Here is a 12022-nt window from a genome sequence, read left to right on the forward strand (position 1 = left end):
CGTACCAGCAGCGGGCAGCTCTGGTCGTGCTGCTCCTGGGAGAGGTCCAGGCTCCCGGTGCAGGTGGCCTGAGGAAGAAGTGAGCTGAAGATTATCCAAGAGCTCTCTGCCAACTGGAAAGGGCTGTTGAGCTGGATAATTTCATTTGATCCTAATGACAATCCTGTGAGCAAAGCAGAGCAGAGATGCCATCATTCGACCCTGAGGGACCCACCGCTTGGATGATTTAGGTGACTCGCCCAAGGGAGAACCCACATCCTCTCAGTTCAAAGCTAGTGCTTTCTCTCCTGCACTTAACTGACCCCCCAACCGCAAATTTGTCCTTGAGCACAAAAGAGGGGGCCACGGGACAATCCTGACAATGCCACCCTCTTCTGGAATTCACGGACCTGAGAAACGTCACCTAAGTGGCACTTCTCCAGGGCAGTGCAGAAGGACATGAGCTGAAACCTCGGGGGGCTAATCTAAGTGGACAGGGCCCCCCACCATACTCCCTCAAGGACCTATTTTCTGCCAAGGTGGATAGCAACCATTTATCATGAGTGATAACGCGAAGAGATGAAGTAATCACCCCCTCCTCCAGCTGTCGTCAGGAAGCAGAAAGATCAAGGCTGCCCCAGCATTGCAGAGTAGGATCTAAGGTCACTGCATTTTATTTAGCCAGAATCAGTGTCATCTGGGAAGATTAAATCTGTGTTGCATTATAGGGCTAGTCACAGGGGACATTTCAAGATAAACAGGACCTCTCTCCTGTTACCACCACCCGCAAAGGAGAAGTACAAAAAAAAAAGCTAAGTAATTTGATTGAAAATACTGTTTAAATAAACTAAAAATGGAGAGTCCGTCCACTTAATGGCTGCTGTGGGCTAGAAGGCACCAAGCTGAACATTGGAAATACAGAAAAGAATAAAACCCCGTCTCTTCCCACCAACTATTGACAGGATTTGGGAGACAGACACATAAATAAATAGCCACAGCATTATGTTAAGTGTCCTGTAACCCAGATATGAACAGATATGAATCTCAGGGAAGGAAAGTCAGGGAAGGTTTCCCAGCAAAGGTACCATTTGAGCTGACACCTGAAGAATGAGTAGCAGTTCAGCAGGCTAAGAAAGGGAGGGCACGGGGTATTCCCCAGAGCAGGAAGAACAGGGACAAAGAGGCGTGATGGCGCATTTGAGGGACAAGTTGTCAGAATGTCTGAGGACAGGGTGTCTGTGAGGAAATGGCAGGAAAGAGCCTGGGAGGGTAGAGCAGCAGCCCAGCATGAGGGGCCTTGTGTGCTGCCAGGCTGGGGAGTCTGAATTAGCCTGTAAGACATGGAGGGTCCTAGAAGGTCCTGGAAGGGTAAGCATTGAGGTGACGTGTTGGGTTTGGGGTTAGATCAGGGAGGAATGGCTAGGGGAGGACCCGGGCCGCAGGCAGAGACCTGCCCTTTGTTGAGGAGGTCATGAGACAGTAGGGTCAGGACTAGAGAGGCAGGACAGCTGGAGAAGATCATGTCGTCTTAGTCGTATTCAGGGAGAGGAAACAGGAAGGAAAGCCTTGAGTCTGGAGGCCTGGCCAGTCCCCAAGACACCGCCCAAAGCAAGGGGTGGGTGTGATGAGGAACAGTCAGACTGAGACCTTCAGAGAACCTGACCCTGAAGATTGCAGTGCCTCAGTCTCCATACGTAATTCAAAACACACTAATCTGTAAAATAAAATGTTGTTTTTCGAAAGGACCCAAAACTTGCATGCCTGATGAGATGCAAAATAGCTTCTTCCTAGTCTCTTCTGATCCTCTTACTTGTACCTTGCAGGGGTATAGAGTGGCCCTACTTTGCTGGTGCTCTAGACACTGCTCAGTCTGTGCCCTGAATCCCCTAGCACGGTGTGTGTCCCACTGTCCGGTGAAAGTGGCCAGCGCCAGGCCATCCAGGCTGAACAGAAGGAGATTCCTTATTCCTTTGAATCAGAAGATTTTCCAGAGACTTGGAACCCCAGAGACTACCAATATTTAGATGCAGTCTGAAGCCCTGGCAATGATCAGGCCACGTGCAGGAACCGATCGTTAGCTTCCCAGGAGTTATGAGTCTGACTCCAGTACAGCCTAGACTTGGAAGAAACTGTAAATCATACTTTGTGATAGGAAAATTCAGCCTTAATAAGACATACCTAGTCTGTAGTCCTCTCCAAATGCAAAAACAGACATAATGACTAATAATTAAAATAACAATTACGATTATTAAGTACTATGTGCCATGCACTCTGCCGAGTATTTTTCATATATGGTTTTATATGATGTCCCCAATACACCAGCAAGGGAGCTGTTCCCATCCCCATTTTGCAGATGGAGAAAACTTGAGGCTCAGGAGGCCAGGTAACTTGCCCAGGTTTCAGAACCAGGAAATAACAAAGCTAGACGTGGGACCCAGACTGAGCTGACCCCAGAGCCCACACAGTTTTCCTGCCCAGTGCCGAGAGGCGGTGCCTTGTCTCCATAAGCCCTCTGTACAGTCGTGGTCTAGCTTCGCTTTCTTCTGTAAGCACGGCCTTGTCTTTGTGGCTGTTTTCCAGAAACAGAGCTATCCCCGGCACTGCTCCTCTCTTCCGTTTCTTCTTCCTTGGCTGTTGTTGCAAAGTACAAACTAATCCTGCAGTTCATTTATGTCTGTCTGCAGGAGGGAGCCTGCTGGGCTCCTAAAAAGTATAACATGAGCGTCAACAGAAGATGGTATTGACACTGGATGGTGTCCAGTCTGGCCGAGGCCTTAGCCGTCAGTCCCGAGATGGGGGTGGGGGCTGCTGTGGGGGAAGCGTTTGTGTGTCATTTTGTTCTGAAGTGTTTTTTAAAGTCAGAGTCTTTCATGTTTCTGGTCTGGATTTACAGGCTACCTCTGGTAAGCCTCACGGATAATCTTCTTAAGAAAACACGTATTGAGCACCTGATATGGGCATGGCACTGGGCATCACGGTCTTTGGCAAGAGGCGTCTGCATTCATAGTTGGGTGGGAGGGATAGTTAGGCCAACCAGAGAGGTCAGAAAAATTGGGCAACCATCACCCCAAATAGGGACATTGTCCCCATAAGACTTTTTTACTTGGACTCAAGTTGTGCATCTCCGGCTGCCTGTTAGGAAAGAAGAAAGTGCTCACCGACTGCCGTGTCCTTGTTTCGCAGTCACACTCCAGCGCACAAATACTACCTGACCGCAGACCCCACGAGCGGGGCTGTCTTCCTTTCGGACACCAACAGCCGGCGGGTCTTCAAGATCAAGTCCACCGTGGTGGTGAAGGACCTCGTCAAGAACTCCGAGGTGGTGGCGGGGACAGGTGACCAGTGCCTCCCCTTTGATGACACTCGCTGTGGGGATGGTGGAAAAGCCACGGAAGCCACACTGACCAACCCCAGGGGTAAGGCCTTGCTTTTAAACACTCTCAGTAACATTTATTGGAGTATTTTCCATTTCCAAAAGACATATCTCTTTATCATTACAAAAAATGTTGGAAAACGCTAAGAACTCTACGGAGGAAAGTTTAAATTGTCATAATTCCACCTGCCAGAAATATTCCCAGTTAACATTTCCTGTCTTTCCCCCTAGTCTTTTTTCTTAAGTGTTCTTGTGCATGTAATGCTCACCAGAAACAAACAAAATGAAATCACATTAAACAACCTGTTTTAGCAACCTACTTTTTTTCCTAAGTGATATATCACAAATGTTTCCCCATGTCATTAAAGTCTTCGGTGTACTTGCTTTTAATAGCTATATATTATCCCAGCAAATGGATGGCCCATTATTTATTTATCAATACCCTCCTGCTGGATATTTATGCTACCTTTCATGTTATTGTTTGATAAAAATATGGCAGTGTATCATCTTTGCACATGCTCATGTGCTATAGGATGGGTTAACTCTAAGCTTCAATTCTGAGTGCTTCAAAAAGTTGGACCTCTTCATACCCACAATCACTTTCCATTCACTCATTCAGCAAGTATTTACTGAGCATGCAGTGCAATGTACTTCCATAAATAAGTTCATTGTAGCAGAAAAATAAGACTTGAATGTGAATCTCTCAGATGGGAGAGGGGGAGAAGTGCTCCCTGAGATACAAGGAAAAAGAACTGTGCATGGGAGTCCAGAGCCAAGGGCGGTCCCTGTGTCCAAGAGACTGGGAAAGCTTTTTGGAGGAGATGCCATCATTGTCAACAGACACCCATCAGTGTATGTTTACCATGTTGCAGGCCCTAAAGCCAATGACCTATAGTGTCTAAGCCGCATGGCCCTTATCAATAAAATAGGAGTAATAGTGTCTTCTGTGTCCACCTCCTAGGATTGTTCTGAGGGTCAAAATTAATACATTTTGTATGATGTCCTATAAAAATGTCATGAGTGATAGTTTTTTTTAAGTAGTGCCAGATTTCAGGGCATGGTTTTGAATGAAAGCTGTAGGTTTTCAAATGAAAGCTGACTTACGCCTCCAAAAAGCCACAGTGCACTTCATACTCAGGAGTCCTATATTTAAATTCAGACATTGCCACCTAATAGCTGTGTGACTTTGGGTGAGTTTCTTAACCTCTCTGAGCCCCATTTACCTCCTCTATGAAACAGAAATATACTGTACAGTTGTAGTACAGATTAACTATTACCAGGAATGTAAATGCTTGCTTAGGACAGTAGTACCAGGCACGTGATAAACATCCCATAAATGGTAGTTCATATTATAATTGTTACATTGTATGTGCAGCATAGCATGTATCATATTATTTAATAGCATATGTCTCTACCACATACGTGAAGTGGTCAGCTGGTAACTCCATGGGGTAAATATTGTGACATCTGTGGTTAATCTCCTTCCTAATCGTGATTTCCTAATACTGAAAGAGTAGCCTGGAGTGGAAAGAACACTGGGCTTTCACTTAGGGACCCTGCATGACAATTCTGCTCTGCCACTCCCGGCTCTTGTGTCCTTCTTCTCTGGGCCTCAGGTTTCCCGTTAGTAAATGTGAGGATTGGGCAAATGGTCCCCGAGAGCCCTTTTGGTCGCAACCTTCTGTTCTCTTAGAATTAAAACAGTTTTTTCTGAGAATTTTTATTTTCTCAAAATCTTTTCTCAGTTGCCCTACACATGTGTGTTCTCCACCCTCCCCTCACAAACACATACACACGCACACATGCACAGATGCAGTGACAATGAAGTCGCCCCAAATCCTGTAATTAACCCAGATAGAAATGACAAGGGTGCCACGATGTGCAGGCACTGTGCAGCAGGGAGGAGAAAAGATGTCCATCTATATAGCAAAACAAAAGGAGAAAAAATGAAGTAATTAATCAGGGGACAGATCGCTTCTATTAGCCTGTGCAGCCAACTTTGTAAACAAGAAACCCAATTGTTCCTGGAGCACTCATCAGTCCTAGCAGATGGAAGAGAAAGACTGAGCGTAGCCAGGCAGACAAGAAAGCTCCTGTCACGGTGCTTAAAGAATATAATTAATTTACATTCTAGGCAGGGACAGAATAAAGCCTTCCCCCGCTTTGAGGCTGCCGGGTCCTCCGTGTGAAATCACTCTCCAGCCCTGAACAGCCTGGGGAGGGGACAGGAAGAACCACAGCTCCCGTGGGCGTTCACACTCAGAGGCCCTTGAGTGTCTTAACTCCGCCCTCCTGACCGGTCATAGACACGTGGGCCCTGAGAGCAATCACAAAGTGGGTTTCATGTTCTCATAATTATAAGTCCTTAACAATTATTGAGGGCTAACTATTACAGGTCAGACATTATTGTCCACATTTTATCCATGAAGAAACTGAGACTTGGAAGTAAAGTGATTCCTCTGAGGTTATACAACTGGAAAGCTTTATACTTCAAGTGTCTCCACATCTGTGAAGCTTTTTCTGATCCTTCTCTCAGTTCCTGCCCCAGAGAAAACTAAACAGAATGAAACTGACCAGAATCTCCTTTATTTTCCCGTGAACCTTCCCGGCTTCTGTCACTCCCTGGGTCCATTCTCATTCCCAGGCCTCCCCATCTAGACCGTGCTCTCCTCAGGGGCACATCCTGTCTGCCTCTCAGCCCCAGGACCCCTGAGCAGTTCACATTTTGAGGGGGCACGTCTACCTCTCGTGATTCTCGACTTGGGGTATCAATATCACCCATGAGTGTTTTTAAAACACGACTTGGTCCCAGTCCCAGCCACCCTATGAACTAGTATTTCCAGGCGTGAGACCAAGCAGGTATATATCAAAAAAAAAAAAAAATCTTCAGGTGATTCTGATACATATCACTGGTTAAGAAGTACTGATTTACTAGAGTGGTTCTCAAACTTTGATTTGTATCATTATTACCCAAGGTGCTTGTCAAAAATACAGATAGATGCTCAGGCTCTGCTTGAGATTTTCTGAACCAGGTACCTGGGGGGTGCATTTTAGCAAGCTCCCAGGTGATTGTCACACGCATCCAAAAGTGAGCAATATAGATCTAGAACAATCCCTTCATTTCACAGCTGGGAAAACAAATGCAGGGACATCCAGCGACTTGCCTGAGGTCACACAGCTGGCCGGGGAGAGTCAACAGGTGGGACGGTCTAGCAAATGGAGGAAGTGATGTTGAATAATAATTATGACTTCTCCTTTCAGTGTGCCTTTTTTTAGAAATTAAATTCACCAATTTTCCCTACACAAATCCAAAGGGTTCTTTTTTTAGGCTCTATAATTCTGAAATAACCAGTGAAACTAAAATAGTAATAGGAAACTCCCTGGAGGTCCAGTGGAAAGGAGTCCACACTTCCACTGCAGCGGGCCCGGGTTCCATCCCTGGTCAGGCAACTGAGATCCTGCAAGCCGCATGGCACAGCCAAAAAATAAAAATAAAAAATAAAAATAAAATAGTAATAGGCTAGAAAAATGTGAAGGATGATTACCTTGGAAGAAAAGAAAAATTGTTGCCAAAAAGGGATTTGATAATTATAATTACAGGTCTTCAGAAGTAGGTTAATTTAAGTAATCCACAGTTTTGACATTGAAAAAGTTCCTCCTTGCCACTACCTCTAGCACTTAACAAACTCCCAGCAGTTATGAGTCCAAGTTGTAGTACATGGCTAAGATGATAGGTAAAAATCTCCAGAGGCAGCAAGGTGGAAGGACCGGGGGACTGGAGAATCTGAAGACCTGGGTTCTAATCTCTTCTTTGTACAAGCCTCTGGGCAGCTGTCTTCTCGTCTTTAGAAAGGGCATGAATGTTGTGGGAAGAAGCTAATCAAATCATAAAGGGGAGGTGCTCTGTCCACCCGCATGTTTCCATGAGTATGTGGGTTGTTACCACCTCGAAGGCTAAATTCCCTATTTTGGCTTCTCTACCCCAGGCATCACTGTGGACAAGTCCGGGCTGATCTACTTCGTGGATGGCACCATGATCAGACGCATTGATCAGAATGGGGTCATCTCCACTCTGCTGGGCTCCAACGATCTTACCTCAGCCCGGCCCCTGAGCTGTGATTCTGTCATGGATATTTCTCAGGTAAAAGGAGAACGCTTCGTCTGCTAGAGCCCTGGGTCTGCACGCTCATCCTCTCGCCAGCCCCCAGCCAGCCCGCTGGCCGTTCATCTTTATATTGCACAAGGCTGTAAGCACACTCTTGGTGAAGAGCACTAAGGACACACAGATGGTTAGGGCACGGCACGGTGCTCTGGAAGTTCACCATCAGAGGTGACAAGTGGGTGACAGAAGGAGGCTCGGGGGACAGTGAAGAAATTTGCCCCAGGAAGCCTCAAAGGCAGCAGAGCCTCACACAGTGTGAATTTAAATCCATAACCTTCTGAATTCCCACTTTGGAAGCACTCACAGATACTTGAACGTTGTCTGTTCTCTTTCTAGACTGTAAGCTACATGAGGGCAGGAATTCTGTCCATCTTTTCCTCTACTGTAACCAGGGTACCTGGTATGCACAGGAGCACAGCCAATATTTGTTGGTTGATTAGTTGGTTGATTGACTGATTGAATCCCAACTTTGCCATTCACTAGCTGTGTAACTTTAGACACGTTGCTGAGGTCCTTTGAGCCTCACTTTTCATATCTGTAAAATGGAAGTAATTGACATTGGCCTGGCAGGATTGCCTTAAGAATATGCAAAACGGTGTACGCGGGGCTCCTAGCACTGCTTGGCACTCTGGAGGTGACCGATAAACAGAAATTCTAGTCCTACTTTCACAAAGGAGGTGACATTTGTGCCAGGTTTTGAAGGCTGAATAGGAGTTTGTTGGAAGCAAGGAGACATTTCACACAAGGAAATAGCATGTGCAAAGGTACAAAGATGTTAATGGGCCTGGAACGTTCAAGGAACATTGGAAAATTGGGCACTGAGCATAGTGTTCTTGGAAGGAAGTACCAGGAGTTGAAACTGGAGACATGCTTTGGGGCCAGTTAGGGAAGGACTTACCTTACCATACCAGAGTTTGGACCTTAGCAGGTGGGTGCTAGGATCCCAGTGTAGACCCAAGAAAGACACAAGGTTCTGGGTGTTCAGCATGTCCCTGGTTTGTCCTGCAGTGACTTGACAAGGGATGTGTCCTTTATTGCTAGATCCTTTAGCAGGACCTGGCTGGTGCCGAATCAGTGAACGTCCACCTTGCCAACATTAGCAAAACCAAGGAAATAAGGAGGCTCGAATTACATTAGATTTTGAGTTGGTGTCAGCAGTGGGCACACTTAGCTTTTTAAACCCCCTCACTTCTATAGGGGAGCCTGCACACAGGCCCTTTGCCGCTGACCACAGACCTGCTCCTGCTCAGCGGGCGGCGGCTGGGAGGCCTCTCTGGTCATGCCTGCCCCCACTACCAATGTGTGTCGCAGAGCCCCTTCCCCAGAACTCAGGGCTGCTGCCGGTGGCCCAGCAGCCGTGTCCCTTCCCTGTCAGATGCTGGTGTGCACCAGCACCCTCTGCACCAGCTGATAGAATCGTTATGCTCCAGTGTGGAATCTCTTCTCTGCCACCTGTCTTTCCAGTACGGCAGGCTTCCCCTTGCTGGCTTGAGAGTTTCCCTCTCCAGTCTGTAAGCAAGCATGATTTACCCATCAGGAAGCTGCCACGGCCTGAGGATGTGCGTCCAAGTATTTTCAGTTCTCAAAATGGGCCCTCCACCAGCCAGCAGAGGATGCTGAAAATTTTCAATCTACACATTGGAAAATTGTTTAACTTTAGCCAGAGCTACTGCCAAGCAGCCCAATCAGAGGTTTGGAAGACAACGGGCATAGAGTGGAGGGGGGAAAAAACCCACCCTTAAATTCAGAAATCCTGGACTGAAATCTCTATGGCCCTGGTCCTCAACCCCCTCCTCTGAATCTAAGCGTGGGATTCTTTTTACCAGACTCTCCAACACAGGCATAAACTCTTATATACGTGTACGGGAAGGGGGCCTGGCTTTCATTCTCAGAGCTTCCTCTGTCACACAAACACGCAGCTACTTTACTGTGCCCTGTGGAGCAGGGAGGTAAGGCAGAGAGATAAGAGCACAGCTCATGCAAGAGTGCAAAGGGGAAAACCAAGGAACTCTCCGGGAGGAGACAAAGACCAGGCCGGAGGAGAAACTAGAGGGAGGCAGAGAGTAGAGAAGGAACAGAAGATGCTGCAACCTGTTCAAAACGGGGGATTAGTGCTCAACTCTGCAGCCTGTGGCCACCACAGACACAGAGTATAACTCTGTCCTTAGAGTCCAAAATGACTTCCTGAGAATTTAGTATGTGCCAGGCACTGTTAGAAATGGGGATACAGAAAGGTTACGACTTCGCTTTTCTTGTTTAGCTGTCACCATAATCTGTCAAGGTAGGTATTACGTACCCCATTTTATAGATGAGGAAACTGAAGCTTGGCGAAAGAAAATGTGGTTATAAATGCAGAGCCCTGTGCTAGGTTCCCTCAGGGATATGGAAATGAAATTTTTTTATGATATCATGCAAAACACTTTGAACTTCTTTCCCCATATGTAGAAGGTGGTAATAAATATTTCATAAGAGCCTAGCACAGTGTCTGGCAGCTAATAATAGGCTGTAGATATTCATTCTCTTTATAATTTACCAAGAATTTCCTTGTGAGTTGTCTCGTTTGATCCTCACAACTACTCTTATGTAATATTTATTACCACCTTCTACATATGGGGAAAGAAGTTCAAAGTGTTTAGGTAACTTGAGGAAGATCACACCTGTGGACATTGGCAGACTGAGCTAGGAAGTGCGCTGTCCTGACCCCTAATCCTTCGCTCTCTCTATGCCATTCACCAGTCAGTCATTCGTTCATCCATTTGACAACCCATTTTTGCAAATAACTCTGCAACAAGGCAGTCAGCTCAGAGGGCTTTAATAAAGGCACAGAGTGATCTGGAGGATGGGGCAAGGGCGCTCCATTCCATCTCAGGACGATAGAAAGTGGGAGCTGGAGGGACCTCAGAAATTGCAAACCCCCGTCCCTCCATTCTGGTGACGGGAAATGAAGCCCCCACAGGATCATCGCTAACAGGGAGGTAAAATCAAAGAATCATAGGTACTTGGTCCAGAGTCATCATGCAGGCACTGTGACTCCAAGGGCACTGCTCCTTCTTTCCCAGGTGCCTGTGTGCACATGGGTGTGCAGGAAAGGCTTGCTCTTCCCTCCTCCCCTCCTTCCTTTCCCTCTCCCTCCCCTGGCACCCCCTCCCCGCCTCCCCACCCACCCATCAGGGCGCCGTCGTCTTTTGACCGTAATGACAGGCAGAGAGGTCTCAGCAAGTATGTCCCCAAGATGCCACAGGACCAGAGGGCATAAAAGATGTAGCAGCCAGTGTTGACAAGAAATGGGCTTTAGGAAACTGAAAATTCCCCTGTCACTTTCAGGTGAACTGCGTTCTTGATGCAGCCGAAGGCACTGGAGATGCTGTGCTCCAGAGACCGCTGGGAAGGGCGAGGGAGGCAGCCCGGCTGCGGGGCGGGGCTCTGGGCTTCGGGAAGGGCCGCTGGTGCCTCGGGGGGCCCTGCCGCTCGGGCGCAGAGGGACCCAGGCTTGGGTGAGGGAGCAAGCAGACTCTTGGAGCAACAGCCGTGGGCCGGGGCCTACGCCATCCTGAGAATGGCGCTGAGCTGAAGGGGCAGGTAGATGAAGGTGGCCACATCTCATATGCATATTATCTCCTGGGGCTTCTTTTTACATTAGTAAACTACCACATGCACATTGCAGAAAATACGAAACATTTAAAATGACATAGAAGAAAGTTAAAATCACCTCTCATCCAGATGACAGTTAACATTTTGGTGTATCGCCCTCAAGCTTTTAATCTCCCTTCTACCCATAATCTATCTAATTTATTGTATTTTTTTCCCCAATTGGGATCACACTTTCCACTTAATACATAGCAAACATCTTCCCATGTCATTAAATATTCATCTGTAACATCACTTTGAACTGCTACACAGAGTATTCTATCTTATGGATGAACTAAATGTACTCTAATTTATTTGGCCAATTCTCTGTCATTGGGCATCTGGGTTGGCTGCAGTTTTTTACTGTTATTAAAAATGGCTGTGATGAGCACCTCTGTAGACAGGGGTGTACAAGAGTGAATTTCTGGAAGAGAAATTGCTTATCCAAAGGTATATACTTGCTTCATTAAGCCCCAAATTGGACTGAGCGTCAAGGACTAGAAGGGGGCTCAGGCACCTAAGGCGACGAGTCCCCAGGGCTGGGGTAGAAACATCAGCTGGAGGGAGCAGCTGGCAGCCCGTGTGCACTACGGCTGGATTTCGTGGGGAACACAATTGGCAAAGGGCTTCCCTTAGTGCCAGCACCTCCCAGGGTGAAGCACCCAACGTCCCAGCCTTCACGGCCACCGAGGCAAGAAACAAAGCATCCTCGCCTCAGACCTGCCGGCTGCAATCCCGGGCCTGCCCACCTGTGATCCCTGCCAGCTTCCTGACCCGGCTCAGAGGAGGCTCAGACATGGGGCCCAGGACCTCTGAACCCCTCACTCCCGTAGCCGACGTTGTTAATCTCTCCCAGGTGGACCTGTTCTCTGAGGTGCTAG

The 12022-nt window shown here is 47.4% G+C and overlaps 1 protein-coding gene across 5 annotated transcripts in view; it reads left to right on the forward strand.

Annotated features, from left to right (window-relative positions):
• TENM4 (teneurin transmembrane protein 4) overlaps window positions 1-12022 on the forward strand; it is a 749934-nt gene that overhangs the window by 692262 nt on the left and 45650 nt on the right. For all 5 annotated transcript variants that reach the window (XR_005020977.1, XM_036861484.1, XM_036861485.1 and 2 more), the window contains 2 exons: window positions 3163-3395; window positions 7339-7493. Coding sequence is in view for 4 of the 5 variants with exons in the window: in XM_036861484.1 (XP_036717379.1) it covers window positions 3163-3395; window positions 7339-7493 (388 nt within the window). In the remaining variant the exon portion in view is untranslated. The remainder of the gene's footprint in view (window positions 1-3162; window positions 3396-7338; window positions 7494-12022) is intronic.

Source organism: Balaenoptera musculus, chromosome 8 (genome assembly GCF_009873245.2).
Source record: "Balaenoptera musculus isolate JJ_BM4_2016_0621 chromosome 8, mBalMus1.pri.v3, whole genome shotgun sequence".
Lineage (NCBI taxonomy): Eukaryota > Metazoa > Chordata > Mammalia > Artiodactyla > Balaenopteridae > Balaenoptera > Balaenoptera musculus.